The 26937-nt window shown below is 45.3% G+C and overlaps 1 protein-coding gene and 1 long non-coding RNA gene across 3 annotated transcripts in view; one reads left to right on the top strand and one right to left on the bottom strand.

The window, feature by feature from the left end:
• Positions 1-26937, bottom strand: part of NK7.1 (homeobox protein NK7.1) — a 164474-nt gene that overhangs the window by 35563 nt on the left and 101974 nt on the right. The window contains exon 2 of the mRNA XM_037428129.2: positions 10354-10727. Coding sequence (XP_037284026.2) covers positions 10354-10727 — 374 coding nt within the window. The remainder of the gene's footprint in view (positions 1-10353; positions 10728-26937) is intronic.
• LOC142775686 (uncharacterized) overlaps positions 432-26937 on the top strand; it is a 134344-nt gene continuing 107838 nt past the window's right edge. Inside the window, exons 1-2 of one of the 2 annotated variants that reach the window (XR_012886918.1) lie at positions 432-1788; positions 4005-4067. This is a non-coding gene — a long non-coding RNA (uncharacterized LOC142775686). The remainder of the gene's footprint in view (positions 1789-4004; positions 4068-26937) is intronic. The other variant, XR_012886919.1, reaches the window with a different exon arrangement.

Below are 26937 nucleotides of genomic sequence, written 5' to 3'. Positions count from 1 at the left end.
GCAGAAGACGTAAGTGGCTGTCGAAAGTGCGCCATTCATTCGCAATCTGGACATGCGGGACGAAAAACAGCGAGCATTCCACAAGGTTTCCTCACCTTTATTTCGTACATATTGCAGGATTATATGAAACTCTTGTTTGCATTCGACATGAAAGTCTTGATTGCATTCGAAAATTTCCAGGTTCGATCCCAGCTGCGGTGGTCTCATTTTGATGGAAGCGAAATGGTAGAGGCCCATGCACTGTGCGATACCTGGGCACGTTAAAGAACACGAGATCGTGAAAATTTCCGGAGCCCTCCACTATGGCGTCTCTCATAAATATATGGTAGTTTTGGGACGTTAAACCCTAGTTATTATTATTATTATTATTATTATTATTATTATTATTATTATTATTATTATTATTATGTAGTCAATTGTAATCTGTCTAGCCGGTCTACCCACGCACTATTACAAAGTTGTCAGAAGACGAGCCCTAAAGCAAAGAAAACTTCCAGATTCTCGCTGCCTATTTTATAATATCGTGTACTTATTCTAATCGCACTGCGTGTGAGATGCGAATTGCAGTGTACATATCCCGTAACAACTGCTCCAGAGATTACGCTGCAGTCATAGGCGTGCTGACGAGGGGTACTCCGCCCCCACCTCCACCTTAGTTCATCTAATCGGGGCGTGAAGTTTGCCCTATACCTTCATTTAGTCGGACCTACCCCGTCATTGTTTAAAAATTTGGGCAATGGCCACGTAGGTTTTGGGCGAAAACGGCTTTCAAGAGCCCCAGATGTTGGATTACAAGAGCTGTTTGCTTCTCACCATTAATCCCGAAAAGCTAATGACCAAAGGCGGGCCATTATGAGAAACAGGTTATCACTTATTTTAATTTTTTGATCTATTGTTAAGCATGATGTCTCTTGGACTAGGACAACAGGGATAGGGGAAGAGCGCCGAGATGAAACTCCCCTCTTTCCTCCTTCCCAACATCGGCGGAAACTCTGTTCCCGCCTATGGCTGAAACGTTACGATGCGTCACTAGTGAATATACAACGCACGGTCACACAAGGAACGGCAACGTGGGCCTGAGGCTCCTTTGTCTGGGCATAGCTTTCTTTGTTCGATGAAAAGTTAAATTTTGAAATATCGCTTTACGCAGTTTTGTTTTTTGTGTCACCACAGCGTGACATTGATTTTTGTAATTGAAAATTAAACTTATTCCTCCTGCTACATTCCGTCCGACTACATATACTTATAAATCAGCAGGTGCAATCAGTGCTGTAGCCACAAGACGCCATAAATCCCACTGAACTCTGAACATAATTTCATATTATTGCTTTTGCGTGCAGTTGAATTTTGTAAACTTTTCGTCAACTGAATAATGTACATATACTATAGCTGTTCTTTTCGAAGAACCAAACGCCATCGTTCGCTGTCAAATGCAGTGTGGCATGGCGTAGGATTCCTTGCGTTAATGATGCCGCGATTCCTTGCGTCACTGACCAGACAGGCGGCACGAACTCTTGGCACAAGCAGCTATCAAAAAACATCGGCGTCTGCGGCGCCTCCTATAGTTCTTGCCGGAATTAGGTATTGCACACGCACGATACACTATTTGACTGCGCAAGTCAGTTTCTTCTGTGGGTGGTGCAGGCTCTTCTCACAATCTGTGGGCTTATGCACTCTTAGCCTATTCTGAAATTACCTATCGAGTGCCTAACGATGCAAGCATCTTCACAGTTGGTTCAACTGCACGGGTCCCTGCTTGAATCTCGAGACAACCGGAGCAAAGGGCAAGTGCGTATTTTCGTGCGTACCTTTTATAAAATTAATTATTTGACACTTACGTACAAGCCTTTGTGACGAATGCAAATAGATGTTCGAGACGTATGTGCACTGGGGTACGCATATTCGTATAGCTGATTCGCAGTGAAGTGACTTATACCAAGTGTAAATTAAATCTTCCCACGGATCGCGTATCGGTACTTCCGAAGCGAAATGGGTACCCTTGCCCAGGTAACGTGTTTTGTAGTACGCGATAATGCACTTCCATCTTTGTGATCGCTGAAAACCGCAAAATAACACTTGAGGAGCCCCACAGATGGGTATAGTGGGCCCAATCTCGTCGTGGTATAACCTTCTTTAAGGCGTAACGAAAATTACCGCAATTCCGTGCCGTTAAACGAACGACGCCGATGCGGTATACCTGCGCAATAATGAGTAAGGTATCTTCGTTAAGAGGCGCTAAAGAGTTTTCTGAGCGGCGCGGCGGCAGGCGCCGGGAGCCGAATCGCCAGCGCCGGATATAATTTGCTCGCGCCCGAGAGCGGCATTCATTACCATAATCGGCGAATTGGTTGGCACTCTCCGCTGCTCGCTCGGCGCCTTATTTATCTTGAGCCCGCGGTGTGTACCTCGCATCGCGCGCTGCATGCGTCGGCGAGCAGGGGAAAAAAAAGGGGGGGGGGTGGCAGTGCGTCGGCACAGCGTTCACGTGACCGCCGCGGTCGCTATCGATTATCCATTTAAGGACATAACGTCATTAGGGATCGACTTACTGAGCAATATAAAGCGTAATGAGTATTTTAAAAACTGTATTTTGATAAGTGGTCCCGAGAAGGGAAAGCACTCGTTGCGAAGCGAAGGCGCACGCGATCAAAATGAGCCAAAGTGCTGAAGGCATATTAATTGGTTCCAGAAATAACGAAGCGTTTTTATTGGTGCCTGCCCCGATCTCTCGCCTCCGCTCTGTGCGCACGTCTTCGTTCCCGCTTCTCTCTCTCTCTCTCGCTACGGCGCCTGGGTCGTGCTCGCCGTCTATCAATCTATAACGGGGTAGGGGGGGGGGGGGGAGCAGTTGATAGAGCAGCGCGCGCCGACTAATTAATGCTGCGGCGGCGAAGCGTAATATAAAAATGCAAATCGTTTCCCCCCATATCTCGCTCTCTTCCTCTGTGCTCCAAATTGGAGCCACCGAGAGACGCCTGCTTAAACGTCCATACAAAAAAGAAAGAAAAAGCGCGCCTAAATGGAAGTGACGCGCGAGAGAAAAGAAGCTTTCTATGAACCGCGTTTCGTCGACGTCTCGGTGAACTATTACTAACTCGGCCGCAGCAAAGCGCAAAGCAGGATGCCTCCCCGATTCGCCTGACGCGTACAAGTGCTATACGCTTGTCGAGAAAGAGAAGGAAAAAAAATTAAAGTAACGAAACGCGGACCCCTCTTTTCCCTAACACTTACACAGCCGCACGCATCGTCTCCATACGTGATGGGATTTCTCATTAGGGGGTCAGAAGAAGTGGGAGAAGGGCGAGTGCCGCGTCCACTGTCCTGCAGGGGGCGTTCTTTCCTGTGTGTTTTTTTTTGCTCTTTTATTACGTTACCCAGCGGCGGGTATTTGCAAGTGTAATCGCCTGTCAGCGAGGCGGCAGGTGAGAGGCGTCTTAAGATAACGGCGTAGAACAGCGCCAGGAAGTCCTCGAGCTCAAAGTGGTTTGGCGTCGGTGGCTTAAAATGCCGCGCGCGTGTATATACGCAGGCGATCAACTCGACTCCGGGAGGCTTTTACCGAGCCTCTTTTCTATTTCCTCTTCAATTTTTGTATTGCGACAGTTCATGCAGGATACTATACGAGAGCGTCGTATCTTCTCCGTCCTCCGAAGAGACTGCTCAGCGAAGCTCTTTCGTTGCTCTTATTGCGCACGCCAAAACGCTATCACGACGACGCAGATTACGAGCGCACGATTCACAAATGTTACGCCCGAGACGAGTGTGGGAAAACTACGGGCACGAATTCATATCACCTTTGAGCTTGAAGAAACAAGAGCGTAGCCTTTTTTTCTCTCTCTCTCTCTCTTATCGCGTATGTCGTGCTTCACATGCGTATTTCAGCGCTATCAATAATGCCGCTCCTCCCGTCGTAGTCACCAGTCGTGCAGACTAATGTTTCTGACCAAACTTTTGTTTTTATAACCTTCCTTTCTGGTCTACATCGAGCGTTTTGTTGTTCGCAGAGCCGCAACTGCAATTCAACCTCTAGGACACTTAATGGTGGAGGCGCATGGCAAGAACGCCATGTAAGTACTGATTACACAGCATCAACATAGACTGATATGTGGATTTCGAATCGCCTGCGGAATACAGCCATACGCTTGCGCCTTGGTGAGCACTAATGACACCGACGTCACGAGGCACTGTCAGGAAGCTTTAACAGCTAGGCCTACAATAGACCAAAGTACAACCAGTCTACAAAGTCTGCCATGGTGGTGTAGCGGTTACGGCACTCGGTTACTGACCGGAAGGTGGCAGGTTCGACCGCGGCCGCAGCAGAGGCCCGTGTACTTTGCGATGTCAGTGCATGTGCACGTTGAATATAACTCGACACAGTCAAAATTTCTGGAGAGCTCCTCGACTGTGTCCCTCATAAGCACATCGTCGTGGTATTGGGACTTCAAATTCCAGTTCTTCTTGTTAATATTTATGTGATATTACACAGAGTATGCATTCAATGAAAGAAAAAAAATTCGGCGGATCCCACGCACCTTGGGAATCGATGTTATGCGAAGCATGCGGAAAGAAAGTGACTGTGTTGCAAGTTTAATTGAGCGAAACGTCATATGAAATAACGCTAAGAATATGTATAAACGATGTAGGTACAGTATGTTGAACAGTCGAACATGTTTTATATAACCCCGTCTTTAGAGTTGAGTAAGGAGGCCGACAGCTACGTAGGTATTATATATATATATAGCAACACCGAAGGCGGTAAGCTGACATTAAGCACTCGTGCTCGCGATGATGGTGTTGCCCTGGCCTCTGGCCACATAAGCCAACTTAAGTGGATGGCGCTTAACTACATTTCACGTTACCCCGACGTGGCGGCTGTATCATAGGAGTACACGTGTGATGTTTATAAAACTGGATAGCCAGCACCGGAACCATGCACAATTGACGTTTCACGAACATAGAGTCTGTTTCTGAAGTAGTTCTGAGACATGGCGTGGCTCTGTGGTAGAATACTTGATTGCCACGCAGAATGCTTGCGTTCGATTCCCGCTGGAACCATGGCATTTATCCTGAGCATTCATCGGGTCAACGCTGCCAATGTGGATTTCTCTTAACGCTCTCGCACTTAAATTATTACCGATGTCTGTTCTCGCTGTTGCTCAGTAGACACGAACTGTCAAACACCTGTGGCCCATACCCACCCGTGGTATGCGGCTATGTGCCACACGTGTCTGGCGGAAAGTATTTGACGACGCGAGCGACGGGATTGTCACATTATTCCTGTCATCCCTTCCTCACATCTGTACCTTATCAATCCTGTTCATCCCCTTCCCTCATCCCCTACAAGGCACTGCCCCGTGTCACCCTATGGCAGACAGAAATTAGGTGCCTTTCTTCCTTTTTTCAAGAACCACTATATACCACCACCACCATGGTCAGCAACTCCTATTCATCAAACTATCTTACCCTCCCATACTAATTTTGGTTTACCTCAAGTTAACGGAGTGACTACGAGAGCACCCATACGTAGGCGGTTAGATGGACAGATAGTGGATAGATACATACGCAAAGGTGTCTGCTATACGCAAAGAAATGTTTCGCATTTAATAAACTCTATTTATAGTGAGTCCGGCATTTTTTTTCTTTTTCCTCTCGTTCAGGTTTTACTGATATAGGTGTAAGCTCGCAGATAATAAAGGTGATTTATGGCTTTTCACTAGAAAACGTACAACTATTGTTCAAATCAATGATGAAGTCTCCTTTTATAAGACAGTCTGTTAGCAAAGCAGGTCCACTTGTACCAGGTTTTCTTCCGATAAAACTTTTTAAGCGTTAGATATAGGCTAGCGAATGAGTTCTTCTACCTTTCCTACTTTGCTGAAGCCACCGTAGCTTTCATTCCTTGTGTTTTTTCAGCTTATCATACATGAAAAGTTACATTTTGGGTGAACGGAATGGTTAGCAGGTATGATAGGCCAGCAAACTCTTCTCTTATTCTGAGATTACTCATTTTATTCAAAGATGTACGATTGTACACCTGACGCGGAGTGGCAATTTCTAGGAACCCACGACATGGCTGCACGACAGGAATCGAACACACGACCTCGAGCTCACCGCGGCCACACTTCCATGAGACACATGACATAATTTACATACATTTAAAACCAGGAATCTCAATGTTAATGTGGTGTTCACTACTACGATGACGATCATTGTCCTAATGCGGTTCTAACATTCAAGAACTTCATGTAAACCGCACTATTACTTTTCGTCGGTTAGCGTGGAGTACTGGATATGTTGCTGTTCATGACCTCGCCTTCCATATAGTCCACAAACGGTGGGTCGTTAAAATACTATCTCGGAAAGGAGGAGCCAAATGTTAGCGTTCTCGATGGCGGTGCAAATGCCACTGGAAACACCGATGAACCTGTTGTTTGCAAAATATTCGACAGGAAGCCTTCTTTTTATTATTTGTCTCCTCCACATTATAAAAAAAGATCGAGAGCATAAAAGAATCAACGTGATGCATCGAGGGGTATCCAAACGCAAGTAACAGTCAAGCGAGTCTTGAACAAGGACGCTGCATATGGAGTGTCTACAACGCGCATTACAGCGCATCGCTGAATCGTCGGTGCGTTATGAACCAGCATTTTGCCGAAAGTACATAGCAGATCCCACATTGGTGCATCACTCATTCTTCTGGTCAAAGACCCTTTTTCCCTAGCAGGTTCGTTCCCCAGTGTGCAGCCGCTGTGGCAAGAACTACTCTGCTGCGATACACACACCAAGAAAGGCAACGCTTCGAGAAGACTCGGCTGTTGCCTCAAACGCTTCTGAGGGAACACAAATGTCCGGACAAGAGTGGGCGCTCATGTTACAGTCGTAAGATAAAAAAAAAAAAGAACAGTGCTTCCAGCACGTATACAACAGCAGTGGCAAAGCGGGCGAGGCCAGCTAAGCGACACCAGATTAGGCCACTTAGCGGCTCGGCCTTGCGAGCGCGCACTCTGTATAATGCGGTGTCGCGGCAGCCGCCGCCAGCCCGCTTAGTTAACTCCTTGGGCCGTTCCTCTCGTTAAATGCGGCCCCTGGGCGCCTGCTCGAAGACGCGCGGCGACCTCGCGACGCCAGTTGGCGAGCGCCAGCCATTCCGCCCACTCGGAAAGGTACCACTTAGCGTCGGCCAGCGTCGGACTGCCCTTCTGTCTCCATCGGCCCAGTTGGTCCCCCGAGCCATTTGCTCCGGACTCCCGATTCCCATTAGGTATTTCTAGGCAATCAGAGGACCGGCGCATCCCCTTCCTTTACGCTACTTAGGCGTCCTCGGGTCGTTACCGCGCCGCCAAAAAAGGCGGGGGCTGACAGAGCCAGGATCTGTCGGCAACGGACACGGCCGGAGAAGAGGCCGCCGCAGCAAATCCAGGCCGGTCGGACACGGGACTCGGCGGCCCATTACCAGGCATCCCTTCCGTGAAGCTGGGACGTGAGCCGCACCGGCTGCTGCAGCCTCTTGGGAGTGCTGCCCCCCCCCCCCTCTTTTTCTCTTCCCTTGGAGAGAGTCGTGGTGAGACCTCCCGCTCGTACACCCTCACCATGATTGCGACCTTCCAGACACGTAACCTCAGTGTTTAAATTACATTTTGTTAACCTGAGTCGGGGCCTTTTGAAGTAGGAGTTGGTTGTTTCTATACCTCGTCGTATAAATGGGAGCGCTTACGTGCTACTGCAGCATTTGTCGCAGACAGTTACTCAGTCTTTTCCTGGCACGCGATAACGGTAACTAATGATGGACAGAAAAAAAATATTGCGGGCAGCGTCGCTGCGTTTCTTTCACCGATTAAGATCTCGTAGTTCATCATTGATGGCCTGTGCTTCAGTCACGAGTGGAAGTTTATCGTCTCGAAGACACACCCATGCAATAATGAACAAATGAATGACACAAAAAGGGGGCACTTTAAATTTAACCACAATTTGATGCGTACATCAAAACCTTACTGAACGAACTTAATTTTGGGTGCCATCGCCACCGGGACGCGACCTGCATCTAGGTAGCTAGTTCGGTTAACATAACAGCTGCTGTACTCGCGGACTCGCCTATATAGTACAGAGATTTAGAGCGCGTTATAGTGAAGCAATGGAGCTTCACGCTGATCAAGAATATTGACAATCGATATGCCTCAAAGATGATGGTGTTTCTTTCGTATGCGAGGGATGATACTGTATATTTGCAATGTATGCTACATAATATCATTACTAGATTCTTGAAAATAAAGTATACGACGAATTATGCTAACTTTTTAATCTTAACTTTAGGCAAAGCGCGCATGGTCACGTTGCAGACGGCGTTCCTAAAACGACGTATCCTATTTTATCGCGGTATACAGCGCGTGCTGTGTAGGAATTCTTGCGGCTTTTGAAGGGAGCGGGCGAAATAATATGACGCGATTGCGCTCATGGCCTACTCTATTTTAAAGCTCCCTACCGCGCATCGAGCGAAGCAGCAGTGCCCGTGCACCGTCGACCTGTTGCGTATCAGGCACAACGGCGCTTTCTGGTCACGTGGCACTGTGTTGCTCACGCATTGTAACGCCGGTGCCTATATACGGCTACAACCACGGCCACCGACTTCCCCTCGGTCCGCGCGTAAGGCTCGTAACTCAATTAATTTCACCTTTAGCTCTATACAGCACGAACAAGACTGACTGACTGAAGTCAGTCATTGAAATAATGTTTCGTCGTGCCAATTTTGACATACACCAAGTTAATGAAACGACCACGAGAGCACACATAAACGTGGCCATATATTGCGATACGTTCATGGCATGATATTATTGTTATGACAAATTATTCGTAGTGTACATGCACTGATGTCACGTGATACTAGTTTTGGAATAGTATATCGAGTCTACTAAGCAGCCGCGAGAGCACCAATATCATGCCATGTGTATCATGACGTATGTACACATGACATGCGTTAGATGCTAAGACCTCTCATTCATGTTCGTCGCATGCCATGTCGAACCATGTCAATCTTAATATATGCGAAATCAATGAAATGAGTACGAAATCAATGAAATGAGTACGAAATCAATGAAATAAGTACGAAGAGCTTTGCGCAGAGGCAGTGTCGCATCCAATGAAGTGCCAACTGAGTACGAAGAGAAGTTCGTGGGTATAATAATGAACACGACATGTGTAGAGCAGCATGATTTTCGTGTTATATAGCATGTCATTCATTTGTGTTCGCAACATTCATGTCATACTATGTCGATAGATATATCGACATAGTCTGACATGAATGTTGCGAACACAAATGAATGTCATTATATATATATATATATATATATATATATATATATATATATAATGAGGTCGTAACATTCATGTCAGACTATGTCGATATATATATCGACATAGTCTGACATGAATGTTGCGAACACAATAGAATGTCATTATATATATATATATATATATATATATATATATATATATATATATATATATATATATATACAGAGAGAGAGCGTGATTTTCATGCTATATATATCTATAACGTTCGTCATACACTAATGTCACATTCAATTTGGGGTTGCAAGCACAAGCCTGTGCGAGCCACCCCAAAGCAGCTGCGTATTCTCCGGGTCGCCCTTCAGATTCGCAAAGTTAGATCCGTGGATTTAATAGACTTGATGAAGTGAACCACTTGGTTGGCGTACGTATGACGCACCTATATTGTATTGCGTTGAAAGTTATGTCTGAGGTCGACCTGGATGATAAAAAAGAAAGTATCTGCGCGCCAACAATGGTTTGACTGTTATACCCCACCTCGCGTTGTGAGCTAGTGAGTGAGTGGAACTCTATCGAAGGACAATGCTGACGCGGAGGTCGGCCCGCACCACCCGGCTACTCCTACGTGACGCTCAATGCATTCTCAGCTTGTCACCTTCGCAGTATCTGCGCGAACGCGGTCATGGCCAGTGTCAACACGTGTCAACGCGGTCTCATGCACTCCCACAGAGCGCCATGCATGTGCCCTTGCGATGACGTAGAAAAAAACTATGTAGAAAAAAACTACACAGTTAACCCCGCAAATCTGCACGTACCATCAGGATTTGAGTGCGGCCCGAGAGTAGTCTATCTATAGTGACGAAACTTTCTCCTGCAGTCTGCGCACGCACATTCATGGCGCGACGCTAAAAGCTTACTGCGCGCGTCGCAGTTCGACTGGTTTCTCGCCCTTGCAGCCGGCACTTGCATCACTTTCGGTGTAGTGCACCGCATACTGTCTCAAGGCGGCAAGTGCTGGTCACGTATCTTCCGCGTTAGAGCCTATTAGGCCGCAGCAGGAGCACTCACCTGCGTCTCGGTGACGTTTAGTAGCTTAGCCATCTCCGCGCGCTCGCTGGACGACAGGTACTTCTTTATCTCGAATTGCCTCTCGAGTTCGAAGATCTGTCGTCCCGTGAACGTGGTGCGCGCCTTCTTCTTGCGGGCAGCTTTGTCGCCGCTGTCTCCGCCGTTGACGGGGCTCTCCGAGAGCCGCGCCCGGTTCGCCGAGTTCGGCGGCTGCGGGGCTCCGGGGCTGGCGCCGGAAGGGACGCCGGGGCTGCCGCCCGGGTTCGTCACGGCAGGTGTGGGTGACGCCGCCGCCGACGGCTGCTCGGACTCCCGGCCTCCGGGCTCCTTCTTTCGCTTGGAGCCCTTTGGCACCGGCACTGGCCGCTGCACGCCTGCGGAGAAAGAACGGCGGCCAAAATCGTTTACATCTATGCTGAAACACGAGCGCGGCAGTGTCAGCGCATTTACTTATCCTTCGCGAGCCGAACACTCGGGCTACAGCAAACGTCAAAGCGAGGGCCTAGTACGCCACAGATGCCTTCAACGGCTCTTTCGTTTCACCTCAAGCTATGCAGATGAAAGTGAACATGAAACCAGAGGCAACATTGACGTTACCGTTGGTTACTTTGCAACTGCGACCACTCGATCGATGGCGATCAAAATATATTCCACCCAAACCGCGTGTTCCGTGATGTTCATTTTTGTCGCTATTATAACGCACCCATATTGAACAAAGCTCATATGTATGCCCGTATTTATCATTTCGTTTTGTCTGTGCGTTTTCGCTCTTTTTGGTTGATTTTCTCATTTTGTCTTCACGTGCGGCTGCACTAGCACGTGATGGTAGTTCCAGGGCACGTTAAATAAACGATTTGTTGACGAATTGATTGGTTAGTATTATTTCAAAAATAAGGACGGAGCTAGCTGCAGGTGTACATAATCTTTGTAAAAGCGACCGGGAACAGTTAATTTGTGGGTGCCAGCATCACGATATGATTACGAGGTACACCGTATTGGGCGACTTTGAATCACTTAGACCACACGTGGTTCCTTAACATGCGAGAAAAATATTTGTTTTCTACCTCTCACAGAGGTAATATAAAAATAAATGAGTATATTACAGAGAGACGAGACAGAGAAAAAAGGTATTGAGTTCGCTGCTGCATGTGAGAGTGAACCCCTTGTCAGAGGCGTTAGTACAAGCCCGTTCAGAAAGGAAAACAGTGATTTTACTGCTTAGTGGGCTATCGATAGTTTAAGGTGGCGTTCTAGCAGCACCTGCACCGGATTTTTTTTTTTCGTACGAGCGCACCCCATCAATGGGTTGGAGTAAAATGCCAGTCACATGTTCAGACGATGCTGACAACGAGGGAAAATAGAGTCGACGCAGAAAATTGGTCGTGCCGTACATCCTGTCTCATCCTACTGTGCCATTCAAACGGTACACGATTGACGCTTCAATTTGCTATCGCGGAAAAAGGCAAGAAGGTCGTAGATATGGACATGGCGTTTGACCGAGGTGGCGCTGTAAAGTTTTTATAAGCTCCGCACTTGTTTGCGATAACAACGAAGGAGATACACAACGTACGATACCTCTCACGTGTCAAAACATGTCGACATAACTAACGACACTAGTTGACTGCGTTTCCGGCGTGATTCGCAGAGACTTTGAATGCACAGGTTGTGAATTCATTGAGGTACTACCCGGTTTTATATTAACAGCGGAGCTCTCGTAGGGCTGGGCCGGAGGACAAATTAGTGTTGAGGGTAGTCACGCTTAGGTTCCCAGATACCCTCATAGATGGCGTAACTGCCTCGGTCGCGGACGAAGCGGTAGACGCACAGTGAAAACGGGGAAGCCAAGCTCAAGCGGAAACGGTGCCTTAAGTCAAACCGCAAAAACCGATTCCCATATAGACTAAAAAATGGCGTGACTGTCTCAGTTGTGGACGCAGCGGTAGACGCGCACTAGAAACGGAAATTGGGGCTCAAGCAGAAGTAGGGCGTAAAGTCGAACCGCTAAAACCGGTTCCTAGATATACTCATAGATGGCGCAACTGCCTCAGTCGTGAACGAAGCGTTAGACGCACAGTGAAGCTGAAAAACGTGGATCAGGCGTGAATACTAAAATCACTGTAGGAAAAGTGGGTGTGGAGAGGGCTGTCACACGCTCTTTCCAGCCATGGATTCCAGTAGAGCAGAAAGCCAACGCGTGCTCGCACAAGAATGGCAGCTTCTTTCACAACGCCAACACACACTCGAACAAGAACTGCAGCGTCGTCGACGGCAGGCTAACCCGAAGCTAAGGAAGAAAGCTGCGGAGGCTAAGCTACAGCGAATGCAAGCAAATCCAAAGCTAACCACAAAACGCCATAGAATATCACGAAAACCGCAACACAAGAGAACCGCTGCTCCTATATGTTTCCGCAAGTTTAGCACTGGGGCCATTTTTTTTTTCTGATGCGTTCTTTTCTTTTTCAAACACCGTTGGAGCACGTAGTTGCCGCGCTGCTAAACTTGAGGAGGTGCGTTGGATTACATGCCGGCCGTGATTCGATAATGAAGCCGGGTGAGACGCAAACACCGTGTGCTCAGATTTACGAGAATGTTAAAGAACCTCAGGTGGTCGAAGTTATTCCGAAGTTTCCCGTTACCACGTGCTTTAAAGTAAGATCTTGTTTGTAGTGCGTAAAAATCCATAAACTTCATTGCTATTCTCCATCCTTCGTAAGAATTGCCACGAAGAAAACGGGGATGTCGTATTTCTAAGCGTGAAGTACATTCGGCCGACGATCACTTTCTACTTCACTTAGACATCGTACAGCTCTTTCTTTATTTATTGATTTATAGGCACTGTCGGCACTTTTGCTTGTACTGGCTGTACATCTTCTCGCGTCCCACATAATTAAAGGTGCACAAAGAAAATTTAACGCACAGAAAATTACGAAGGATTGAGAGCAGTGTAAATGTTGTCAGCTTTTTTTAGTTTGCACGGCTAAAATTTGAGGCTACATTTAAAAATATTCCCCATTCCAATATTCCAATACGTATACATCATCATCTGAGAGACTTCTAATTTTTTGAGAGCGAATGCTGAAATTCCAACTTTTTCCAGAGAGTAGTTCGTTTTCAGAAATTTGTTATATAATAGGCAGGCTATAGCTCTAGCCTTTCGTTTACATCTCAATCCTGACTAAATGCCTGAAAATCGTTTGAATTTAGACCATTCCTCGTTGATGCATCTGCTCGTCTAGCGAACTGTAGATTTTGCACGACCACTTCAAGTGCGCAGCGTCACTTGTCTCCCTTCCCCGTCTCCGGTTGCTTCGACAAATCACTTCCATCCCGTAACAAATCGCTACCTCTGTTTATTGATAAACGGGCGTATAGAAAGAGGAGCCCACGTCCGCCCGCATCCAGAGTGCATGCCATCAGCGTTTGCCTCTAACAAAGCCTCGATCTTCGGGCGTTCCTTGGATCGCACGCCCTCTCCTCCCTCCTAAAGGTACCACTGTGTTCCGGGGTGACTCGCGAGAGAAAACCGATCTTGAACGGAGCGGGCCTCTCGGGTGGATCATCTATTTTGGGCCCCAACGCCGGCGGGGTTGCTGGCGCAGTTCATCGCCTAATGAGCATTTTGGGCACGGCTAAACTTAGGTGATCCTTTATCAATGCCCGTTACTCGGGTGCTCAGCGCGACGACAAATGGGGATGCCGATCGAAACACGTGTAAAGGGGCCCTGCGCGCGCGCCCCACGCCAGAGACATGCGCGTCGACTGCCTCTGGCTCAGGCCTCGGACAAAAACTAGGCGAACAGCAGTGTTGCAAAAGAACGCAGCCGGAAAGGTAAGCCACTGAAAAAAAGAAAGAAAATAATTCCTTTCGCCTGAATAAATTTTAAAGAAGTAGCTTCTGACTGATCTCATTTGAGATAATGCGTACTTTTTTTTGGCAAATAACAATTTAGGTCACTTCTTTGAGCGCTGAATAATAAGAAGCAATGACAAAGATAGCGAGCGCTGCATCCCGCTATAAACTTGAAGCCCTACAGAATACCAACTAGCCCCTCCCCCCCTTTCTATCTTCACTGTCCCGTTCAGCGACAAACCTGATCATTACAGCTCTTCAGACGACCTAGATTAAGTTAAAGCGAAGAGTAGCGCCTGGTACAAGACGTTAAACTTTTATGAATGCATAGTTTATCACGTTTTGCCTTGTATATACACATCATATAACACACCGTACCCATTTAGGAGGTGGTAAACCACTTTCAATAATTCCTCTATAAACTACCTTTATCTCCATATCTACCACATTAAATTGTTTCCAGTTGAGCATACCTCACCGTAAAACATCTTACTGTTCTCAAAAACACCTTCGCTATCACAAATAACACTCTTCAAAACCCTCTTTCGTGTAGATAAGAGTACGCTGGAGCGGTAAATCTGCAACATAACCACCAAAACGTCTCTACAGTGATAAAGAAATCTTGCCACATGCTCGAGCTCAAATACCGTTCCTTCACAGAGCGCCTTCTTTCTTAACTACATCTCACCTCGGTGCTGCCTCAATCACTACTTCATACTTCTCAACACCAGCTAAATGAAGGAAGAGAATTCTGAAGACTCAATTTTTTGTTATTTGACACAATTACCAGCAAGATAACGAATCATTTATTGTTGCGTTATCTGCACGCTTTCACTAACGTAGTGTTAACACAAGCTGGTGTTACGCTGTTAAACGGTTAAAAGACACGATCTGCTTTCATTGATTACATCGCGTTGCCTCATATCCCGTGCACGCCTCAGGTGCTGTCTTCATGGGAAAACTTGAGCGAACGACTGCATAAGCGTGACTGATTTCGCACATGTGTTGCGGACACACTGACATTTCTACGCTCTCCTAATCTTATCCTCTGCCTTTTTACCCTTCTTTTATCTTCTTCTCAAGCGCCTGTTAGGAAGCCAGGAAATACGATTTGGGTCCCCTCCCTACCTTTCTCTCATTTTTTTTCTCTCTCTCTTTCTTTGTCTACTTTTAATTGCATGAAGAACAAAATTGTTATTATAACGTAGAACACCTCTAACATATTTATTCAAAAGCGCGCAAGAAGCGACAGACGAGAGGAAAAACACAGACGATTCCTGTCCCATGTTTTCTTCCTGTTGTCTTCCGTTTTGTTTTTCGTTTTTTTTTTTTTGCGCTGCGCTGCAACTAGGCAAGTTTCTCACGTTACTAAACCATTAACAACTCTAACGCAGGCAATTCCGTGTATAATACAGTCGGCTGGCCCGATGGTCCTAGGTTCGATTCCAACCTTGGCTGTCCCATTTCGATAGAGAGGAAGTGTTAAAAGCCCGTGTACTTAGATTAGCGTGCACATGAAACAGCACCATCTGGTCGAAATTTCCACAGCCCTCGCCTCTCATAATCGCACGGTGGTTTCGGGACGTACAACCCCACATATCATTATTGTTTTTGAGCAGCCACGGCCGTACAGGGCCGTTTCATTAAATCCATCTCCCGCTTGGCCAATTAACCTTTCCTGTCACCTCGATTCGCCTTAACTACTTTCTGCACTGTTGTTGCTCATCATCGCCTCCTTCCTTTGGCACTTTTCACGTTTATATTGTGTTCTCTGTTAAGAAAAAAAAACAGGTGCATAGGAGTAACTTATCTGCACAAATTTCCTTCTTTATTAAAAAAAAACACACACACACAGTTGGAGACAAACGCCACAGAAAGAGTATAATTTCTTCGCACACTTTTCAAGAAGTAAAAAAGAAAACTGTAGACGTATCTATACACCAAAAATCTCTTATGAATACTTTCATGAGCGTTGGGACTGTTGATGTCAGTGAAAACTTTTTATACTTTCAAATTATTGTGCCGACAAGGCAACTTAACGTTTTCTTATGCATACCGTCCGGGTTCAGGCTGTACATGAACATAATTACGTCATATGAGAGCCTCTCTGCTTCATATACCTGCAACTATTATTACGACTCCAAAACTACCGTATGCCGCTGATGTACATGAGGCCGATTAAGTAGTCACTGTGAAGAAACCAATATGCTACATTTGAGGTTTACGCTGGCTACTTATACATATTCGTAGTTGTGTTTGGTTACACTAAACCTTTATAGATGGCCTAGAATTTAACAGCACTATGCTTCAAAATATGTTGAATTTCGCAGTGTGCGAATATTCATGTTTGCCGGTCTACTTTTTCACATCTTACTCCACGGTTCGCTCATTATTACGCAACATAATCCTTTTACTCGAACAGATTCTTTTGCAGAGCTGCGGGATTGAAGAATAAGCGGCCTCTGTCAATACCCTTCATTTAAGGATTTAAGAGAGTATGTACTCGACTCGGATTTAACATGCGGAAAAAATGAGAATTCGAGTCAAGTACATGCTTTTTTACCAAAACGTATCAACGGGGAAAGGCCTCAGTCAAATTATTTAAAACTGCGGATAATGAGTAATTATCATAGCTTTTTTATGAGTTTGATTGATTGATTGATTGATATGTTGGGTTTAACGTCCCAAAACCCCCATATGATTATGAGAGACGCCGTAGTGAAGGGCTCCGGAAATTTCGACCACCTGGGGTTCTTTAACGTGCACCCAAATCTGAGCACACGGGCCTACAACATTTCTGCCACCATTAGAAATGCAGCCGCCGCAGCCGGGATTCGATGCCGCGACCTTCGGGTCAGCAGCCGAGCACCTTAGCCACTAGACCACCGCGGTGGGGCGCTTTTGTATGAGTTGCTCACATAACTGCTATGTTCAATAAATCATTTATATGTTACATTCGTTTTTAAAAGTTAATAAAAGGTTACTCCGCAACTTCTAAATATCCAGCTTTTACAGGGGTTACTATATTATCAATGTATTTTACAATTTATGAGAGCATGAACAGAAAGCATGCATCCATACTAAGGTCATTCGGACTTGATGTGAATGTGGTGAGCCTTGTATCAAGTAATACACAAGGTAACTTTACCCTTCATCGTTAACGCCCGCATGGGAGCAAGCGTATCAATTGTCGGTCATGTATTGAACGTACACGCAAGGCGATTGCGTGGCAGAAATGGTGTTCCACCGAGCACCATCAAAGTTATCAAGAGGGACTCAGCGGAAACGTCAAACATCCTTCCCCTCTTCCTCAATTCTTCCTCGTGTCCTATCACCTTATACTTAGCTCGGGCCCTTTTAACGCCAGGCCTATACGACGCGTATAACCCTTTATGACTTTGCGGGGAATGCGTTCATCTCGGCGCGCTGGCCGCGCAAAGTGCCCTGCAGCACCACCGATCTCGAGCTGGGGACCGCCGGTACGGGTATAAGCGCGACCTAAGCAGGCCACATTACAGCTTTGGCCGTCGTCGCCAGTACACATTTGTGGGCCCTGGAAGCTGTAGTAGCACGAGCGGCAATAGCCGTGAAAGTGGAAGGCCGCGACCATTAGGAGCCCCTACTGAACACTCGCTTTTATAGCGCGCACGGATATATCCCACTCGAACCTTTGTCTCCTACAGTATTAACGGGCAAAAGCCAAAAGCAAATCACGCCTACAGAGCAGTTGCATGCAACATCAGATGCAGGTCATGACACGCGCTGTACTTCGTAACTCTTGGTAGCCACGCACCGTGGTTTTCAGAGCGTGAAACTTATTTTTGTTTCGTTATACAGTTCACCAATTTAGGACGCAATGCCCGAGAACGGTTCTCCAGCCGTCCTCATTTTTACCACCCGTATTCGAGAGCCCTTCATACAGGCTATGATGTCTTCGTCAACAAGACGAGTCGTACGTTAACGTTTTCTTGCCTTAATTGTGCATTCAAAGATAATGATTGCCATCCTAATAATAGAACCTTAGCAGGATAAATTCGCGAAATTGGATAACCAAGTATATACCCGAAGAAGAAATCAGCCAGCTCCTTCTTAAAGAGACACCAAACAGAAAAACAACTTTCTCATAACCCTTAACGCATAAATATGTAAAGTAATCGCATTCAGTCATAAACATAGCAAGTTTAACTATACATAACGCATTCACGGCAACTTAATACGACACGTGTCCCATTAAAAAACCTTGGTTTTAACTTTTGTTCATATCGGTCATGGTCCTTTCATATTTCATCGGTATACGCTCTAATGCTTCAAAATCCTTGGGTTACATACGGCATAACAACTGAAATTCACCCGCTAATATTCGTAAACTACCTTACCTCACCTTCGTTCGCCCACAACTTGAGTTCGCACCCTCCCTTTGGTCTCAATATCACAATAACGCGGTCAACGCACTAGAACCCTGCCCACCACGGTGGTCTAGCAGCTAAGGTACTCGGCTGCTGACCGGCAGGTCGGGGGACCGAATCTCGGCTGCGGCGGCTGCATTTGCGGTGGAGGCGGAAATGTTGTAGGCCCGTGTGCTCATACTTGGGTGCACGTTATAGAACCCCAGGTCGTCGAAATTTACGGAGCCCCCCGCTACGGCGTCTCATAATCATATGGTAGTTTTGGGACGTTAAACCCAACATAACAATCAATCAACGCACTAGAACCCTTCCAAACACGGTTCATACCACAAAACTATAGTTGCTCTAGCAGTGTCACACAGATTAAAACTGATCTTTGCCTAAAGTCATTAGCTATGTGCCGTGACATAGCCCTACTAACACTATTCTAAAAGTGTGCCCTCTCTGGCTGGTCGTGTTCATTCCATCTCGATGTCCCATTCCGAAAATCCAAAAGAATGCATACTAATTTGGACTTGGTGGCACCGACCAGGGACCGATGCTTATTCCTGCTCTTTTCGTTGTGCAGATTGCGCTATGGCCTAAAGGCCTCTCTACCGGGCTGGTCACGCATCTGCACACAAATGGAACTACGCCAGTAATCGCCGATGACACAACAACAGGGAACGAATCTGCGCAAGCGCCTGCGATCTTCTACGCACCTCTACAGCGCAGCTACCACGCCACGGACGAGATCTCGTCGACGCAAGCAGGCGCCCAACAGTATAAAAGCCTGGCTCATGACACGAGACACTTCAGTGGACTTGGTGGCACCGACCAGGGACCGATGCTTATTCCTGCTCTTTTCGTTGTGCAGATTGCGCTATGGCCTAAAGGCCTCTCTACCGGGCTGGTCACGCATCTGCACACAAATGGAACTACGCCAGTAATCGCCGATGACACAACAACAGGGAACGAATCTGCGCAAGCGCCTGCGATCTTCTACGCACCTCTACAGCGCAGCTACCACGCCACGGACGAGATCTCGTCGACGCAAGCAGGCGCCCAACAGTATAAAAGCCTGGCTCATGACACGAGACACTTCAGTGGACTTGGTGGCACCGACCAGGGACCGATGCTTATTCCTGCTCTTTTCGTTGTGCAGGTTAGTAACAATTACTCGGTAACCTCATTAATAGACGATGATGTAACCCTGATGGTGCTGCCAAGTCCACGCTTTCTTGTTGCCCTGATTGCTGATTGCTATGATGTGTGTAAGCTGCTGTTACTAACATCGGGTGACGTTGAGCTAAATCCCGGTCCGAATTCTGATTCGGAATCGGACACCCGTCCCAACAATGACATTTTAAAACAAATACTCAAAGAACAAACTAAAACAAATAAAACGTTAAAGGAAGTAGTGGCTAATTTGAAAAAGGTTGAACGAACAGTGGATAATATGGAAACCAGGCTCACTAAAATCGAAATTGATATGGAACGACTTAAACACTGCGAAGAAAAATTGGCCGAGTATGAAAGTAAGCACGCCACCATGAAAGATGAAATTGGAAGTCTTGCACTTAAACTGGATGATTTAGAAAACAGAAGCCGACGTAATAACTTGATTATCTATGGTGTAACGGAAGAGTCTGACGAAGATGCTATCTTACTGGAAAAGAAAGTAAAAGATGACATTCTGAAACAAACACTCGGTATCGAAGTAAAGACCATCGAAAGGATTCATAGAATAGGCAACCATAGAACCAGCCAGGGAAGGCCAATCATCCTACGTCTCTTCGACTACAGTGAAAAAAACAAAATCTTATCTTGCTGTTATAAACTCAAGGGTACGCCCTTATCCGTCTCCGAAGATTTTTCCAAAAGAGTAAGGGATATGCGCGCGCACTTATGGCACTCTGCGGCAAATGAAAGGGCCAAAGGAGCAAAAGTCAAACTATCGTTCGATAAACTGAAAGTCAATGATAAAGTTTATACTTGGGACCCAGTAAAGAATGCTAGAACAGATATATCGAAGAAAGCGGGTCCACCACGAAACAACCGACCAACTTCATCTAAGCATAAAACTTCTACAAATAAGAAAAACTCGAACTGACAGCACAGTACTAAAACACTTAGAATCGTTTCCCTCAATGCCAGAAGTGTGCTAAACAAGTTTGATGAACTAGAGAACATAATTTCGTCCTACCAACCTCACGTTCTAATAATAACAGAGACTTGGCTTCACTCCGGAGTACGTGACTCGGAAGTCGTCCCTCCCTCATACAGACTGCTCCGTAAAGATAGAGGGTCAAGAGGCGGGGGCGTAGCGGTAGCAATTAAAAAAAAAATATCAAAACCTTTGAACTCGATGGCATTCCCGACCACGAAAGCGTCTGGTGCAAAATAACATATTATGATAAAAGTATAATTGTAGGAGGGGTATATCGGCCTCCAAATGCGGCACCTGACTACATTGAAGTGATTCATGATTATCTTTCAAAGCATACTAACTCTAGGTCAAAAATTATCCTTGCTGGGGATTTTAATCTTCCCGGAATAAATTGGAACAATGGTTCACATGATGGTCGTGACGTTGCTAGTTCAGAATTACTACTGGACGTAGCGTTCGCGTTTTCATTGAATCAACTAGTAACTGATAACACTCGTATCACTGCGACATCATCGTCTTTACTTGATCTAGCGTTTGTAAGTAGTACATTAGAAGGTTCTTCTGCGTCCATCGAGAATGGCATTTCCGATCACAAATCGATTACCTTAACCTGCCCTATTTCATGCGCGAAGAAATACAAAAAGCCACTACCTACTTACTTTAAAGATTACGCACGTGCAAATGACCCTGCTGTGCTACGTTTCCTGGAAACACAATTTCATGAATTCATTGAGCTTACAGACGTAAAAGAACTTTGGGCGCATTTTAAAAGCACTGTTAAATATTGCGAAGACACATTCATTCCGAATAAAAAGAAACGCATCAACCGAGAATACCCTTGGATAACGCGTGAGATAATTCAACTGAAAAGAAAAATAAAACGACGGCAGAAAAAGGGAACCAAAAACAACGTACGTGATCTTATCGGGACATTAAAGCATAAAATGTCAGAAGCAAAAACCCGCTTCTTTAACACTACGTTAGCTTCGTTTATGGCGCACTGTCCCAAAAAATTCTGGCGATACTTATCAGATGAAAGAGACTCAATCTCACAAATTAAAAATTCGGAACAAATCATTAAAGATCCCGAACACATTGCTAATGAGATGAACAAGTTTTTTCAGTCAGTTTTCACGAAACATACCAGTAATGCGCTACTACCTCCTTATACTGTGAAAATACCCATGGAAGAATTAATCATAAATGAGGAGGGCATACTTTCTCTATTACAAAAGCTTGATCAAAAGAAATCTACGGGCCCCGATCAAATCACTAACTCATTTTTAAGCCGATACGCTAATTGGACATCTAAGTATCTCTTTAAAATATACACGTTATCTCTTCAAACTTCACAGATACCAGACGACTGGTGCAATGCTGTAGTAGTTCCTATACATAAATCAGGCCCCAAACTAGAAATAAGCAACTACCGCCCAGTGTCACTTACGAGTTCGTGCTGCAAAATAATGGAACATGTAATTTTCAAGGCCATAATAACCCACCTAGAAACAAACGAACTTCTCTACAAACAACAGCATGGTTTCAGATCAGGCCTCTCAACTATAACCCAATTAGCTGAATTAACTCATGACATAGCCAACGCAATCAACGATAACGTCCAATTAGATGCTATATTTTTAGACTTTTCTAAGGCGTTCGACGTTGTCCCACATCTGGATTTAGTCAAAAAACTAACGGCTTTTGGTATTGATATCAAAATAATATCCTGGATCGACAACTTCTTAACTAAACGGAAACAAAGCGTTAAAATTGACAATCAGCTATCAGAACCACTTGATGTTTATTCTGGTGTACCTCAGGGATCGGTTCTTGCACCTCTGCTATTTTTAATGTTTATTAACGACATCCACTTTTCCGTTGAGAACCCTATTCAGATGCGTCTGTTTGCCGACGACTGTGTCGTGTACACAGTAGTGCGCAATTCAGACGACCAAACTAAACTTAACAATTCACTTCAGGCAATTTATTCCTGGTGCAATACTTGGGGCATGAAATTAAACACATCAAAAACGCATTGCATTTCTTTTACAAATAAGAAATCCCCCCTTAACTATACATATAAGATTGGAAACTCAATTATCGAAAAATGCAATCAAGTAAAATACCTAGGCATTACACTCACGCCGAATCTTAACTGGGAACCACACATCTTGGCCATGTGTCAGAAAGCGGAAAAGAAATTATCTTTCTTAAGAAGAAAACTGCGCAATGCACCACCACATATTAAAATAAATGCCTACAAAACACTAATTAGACCATGTTTAGAGTACGCCGATCTCATCTGGAGTCCACATCAAAAGTACCTGATTAGTAAAATAGAACGAATACAAAAATTGGCAGTAAGGTTCGTATATTCAGAATTCGCGAGGCAGTCCAGTACCGCAGATTTACTCGCAAGGGCAAACTTAAAACAACTTTTTCAACGCAGAATAATGTCACGATTAAAATTCCTTTACCAATTATATCATGGTCATTTCCACATATCACGCTCTCATTATCTGCAAGATCCACTTAAACAATCATTCCGACTAAATCATTCTAAAACAATACGCCAACCTTTAAGTCGTGTAAACGCTCACAAACATTCACTTTTTCCGTCAGCTATCTCCCTCTGGAACAGCCTACCCAACGACATTGTTTGTTGTAGTACGATTGACTCTTTCATCAACCGCATACAGTGTATTGAATTTGCACCATGATTTTTTTTTCTTCTTTTGTTTGTTCATTTTTTTTTTTTGGCAATGTATGTATTTCGATGTATCTGTGTACCCACTCCTGCTTGGGCCGTGAAGGGCCTGCAGTATATTCAAATAAAAAAAAAATTTAAGTTTTACACGCATACATGGTCGCACATTAACATTCAACTCATCAGCACTTCCACGCTGCTTATAATAAGCTGCCCAACAACATGGCTTCATTGCCCAACCCATACGCTGTCCACCACGATCTGATTGCACATTTTCACTGGGGTCGTTCATTGTCCATTGAAAAAGCACGTTTTTTATATATTGTGCAAGTATCATGTATATACCACGCATTTTTTCAGTATGTATTATGCATTATGTGCGTGTTATATACGAGATGTTAGTTTTTAGGGGCGAAGCTCCTTAGGACGTGGGCTGTGCGTCCCCTGTAGCCTGTATGTAGCCACCTCTAGTTTAGTTCTTGCAGTGTTCACTAGATGGCGGTACCGTCCCCTGTATGTAGCCACCTCTAGTTTAGTTCTTGCAGTGTTCACTAGATGGCGGTACCGTCTCCTGTATGTAGCCACCTCTCGTTTAGTTCTTGTAGTGTTTACTAGATGGTGGTACTTGTAGCTGTTGATGAAAAGATGCAAGATGTTATAAACTAGAAAGCAGTACTTGTAGTTGATAAAAGACGCGAGATCTTATAAAATAGGAATGATGTCACATATGGCGCGTGTCATTGGTTGAAGGCAATCGTTCGATTTAGTGCGGCGACGTACGCTAGGGGGAGCGTTGTAATAAAATCCGTTCGCTGTTGGCGCGCGCTCGGAGTCGCCGGATGGATAAGGCTGCACAGCGGAGAGAGCGCAAGGCGGCAGCAGCGCGCGCTCGCAGACAGAATCCCGATGTGCGAGCGCGCGAGGCAAGGGACATCGCAAGCCATCCATCGTCTAAGAACAAATAAAAGTTGATTTGTGTATATACACACACACAGCGTTTCTCACGTCTTTACATGATGATCGACTGGGCGAATTACACGGAAGATTCACAGTTTACCAATGAATCCCTCCGAAGCTTCGCCCATTCATCATCATTCACCCCGTGAATATGCCGTAATTTTTTTTTCTGTCTCGTTTCTTTGTAGTGTTTGATACCTAGTTATTTATTACTCATTGGTGTTATTTTAGAGCCCCCCTCCACCCCCTACACAATGCCCAGCAGGCCTGTAAAAATTTCAAATAAATAAATCAATAAATAATTAAAATTGAACGTATCGGAATAAAATGGCCGCAAAACCGATGTTACACCGTCACCAGTGAAAACAGTAAGACAAATTCAAGCATTCGCATGAGCTTCCAACATAAGAGACGGCTCTTTTACTTAAGTGCGCAGTCATCAATAGTTTAAGGACGCACTCGTTATCTTTCCGAGAAAACAATGCAGATTTTTAGCAAAGGATTACCGAAAGCAGAACAAGTTGCCACAGAGATTCGTGAAAAGGAAAATCAGGCGTGACCATACGAACACGCGCCGCTCGTCCATGTGCCACCACTAAAGCTGGTTTCTCCACAGTAGACATGCGTGTGCGGAGAAGACAACTTCGCAGTTACTGTGGCATGCAAAACATGGTCGCAAAGATAACGCGAATGGAGTATAATACACGCATTCCTGTTCGCACATTATCCCTAAAAAGCATAGAAGGTAAAAAAATAGCCTCGTGTGTATCTTACTTTTCTTCACTCTGTCACATAAACTTAGAAAATCAGATTGTCGCTAAGCAGCGAATGGCGTGGTTTCCGCTGGCAATATGCGCTGACGTAGCAAAAAACAGAAGTAACCTTAAAGACTACAAAAAAATCCTCCTTTATTTCTTTCCATGCCAGTGCAAACGCGCGCTTATCAATGAGAGCCATCGATTCAGGAAATAGTCGTGATGCGGCACTGCATGGGGGGTCGCGCTGCTTGCACCACACGTGCTTCCGAGCGCTTTTTCCCGGAGACGCGATGCACGTGTTTGCCACTGCAATATCGTACGCCTGTCGAATTTGTTTCTTCGTGCTTCCTTTTTGTAGTTCAAAGCACCACGTCACGGCGCAGCGCGTCTAGTAGCGCTGCAGTGACGCTTCACGATTGGTTGCCCGCACAGCGCCATAAACACTTTATCTTTTACAGAGCCAGCGTGACCGCTAACATGGTGAACACGAGGAATGCAAGACGCCGCTGCACTGATCTGTACAGAACTGAACGAAAAATTACTTCGTATAATTTCCGTCGTGAGGCACTGCATGAAGGGGCGCCCTCCCCCATGACAGCAAAGCACACGCGAAGGCTAGGCGATGAGCGAGAGCAGGAAAGGGCTAAAGGCGAGGGTGGTGAACGGCTGGATCAGGAGCATCTAGCTGGCATTGTTAAAATAGAGGAGTCGTTGCTACAAAAGATCTCATAGAGGTTACTAAACGCCCAATAACACCGCTTTTTGTCATTACACAAGTACCCCATTTGGTACCGAATAAAATAGACATTCTTTACTAAAAAATTTATTGGCGTTTTCACTTCAGTGTAATCCTAGTTCAGTTTTCTACGTAGTCACCATGAACAACTAAACACTTTTTGTATCACTACACCGGCTTATTTCACGCCTGTGCATACAGAAGTTGGCCGCCTGAGAATTCCTTATAGTTTTAGTTGGTCGTAACCCTTTCATTCGCGAATTACGATGCACTGTCCGGAAGTGTCTAAGTTTCAAACAACGCACTTATTAAGGCACTTGTTATTATATTACAAGAAAACAAATTGACAAATATGTTGTTTCTGCTAAATTTGCTAATTTTTCCTAGCTTGTGAGTATTTCATTATTTAATTATTCTATAGCCATTCACGTTTCCCTCCATCTGAAAATGTGGTGACCGCATTTTCAGATGAAGGCGAAAATGCTGGAGGGTTATGTACTTATAATTAGATGACGTTAAAGAACGCCAGATGGTGAAAGCACCCAACGCCATTCACTGCAGCGTCTCTCAATCACATTTTGGTTCTGGGACGTAGAAGCCTAAACAATAATATGACGTCTAATCTTTGTGATTGACAAATTAAAACCCGCGAATACAGCAGCGATGTATGTGTAAAGAAGTCAGACGACTCTTTTTTAAAGGGACACTAAACAGATGAGCGATTGTTCTTGTATTAGTAAGCCAATCCTTTACGATTCCGAAATGCCCACGCTTTCCGCGAGAAGGCGTTTGGTAGAGCACGCATGAGTGAAAGTGCGGGTGGCGACGGCACCATGAAATTCCTTCGCCAAACGCCGTGACGTCATAGGTTCTTAAGAATCGATTGATTGATTGATATGTGGGGTTTAACGTCCCAAAACCCCCATATGATTATGAGAGACGCCGTAGTAGAGGGCTCCGGAAATTTCGACCACCTGGGGTTCTTTAACGCGCACCCAAATCTGAGAACACGGGCCTACAA

Source organism: Rhipicephalus microplus, chromosome X (assembly GCF_043290135.1).
Source record: "Rhipicephalus microplus isolate Deutch F79 chromosome X, USDA_Rmic, whole genome shotgun sequence".
Classification (NCBI taxonomy): domain Eukaryota; kingdom Metazoa; phylum Arthropoda; class Arachnida; order Ixodida; family Ixodidae; genus Rhipicephalus; species Rhipicephalus microplus.
This window is presented reverse-complemented; position numbering and strand designations above follow the sequence as displayed.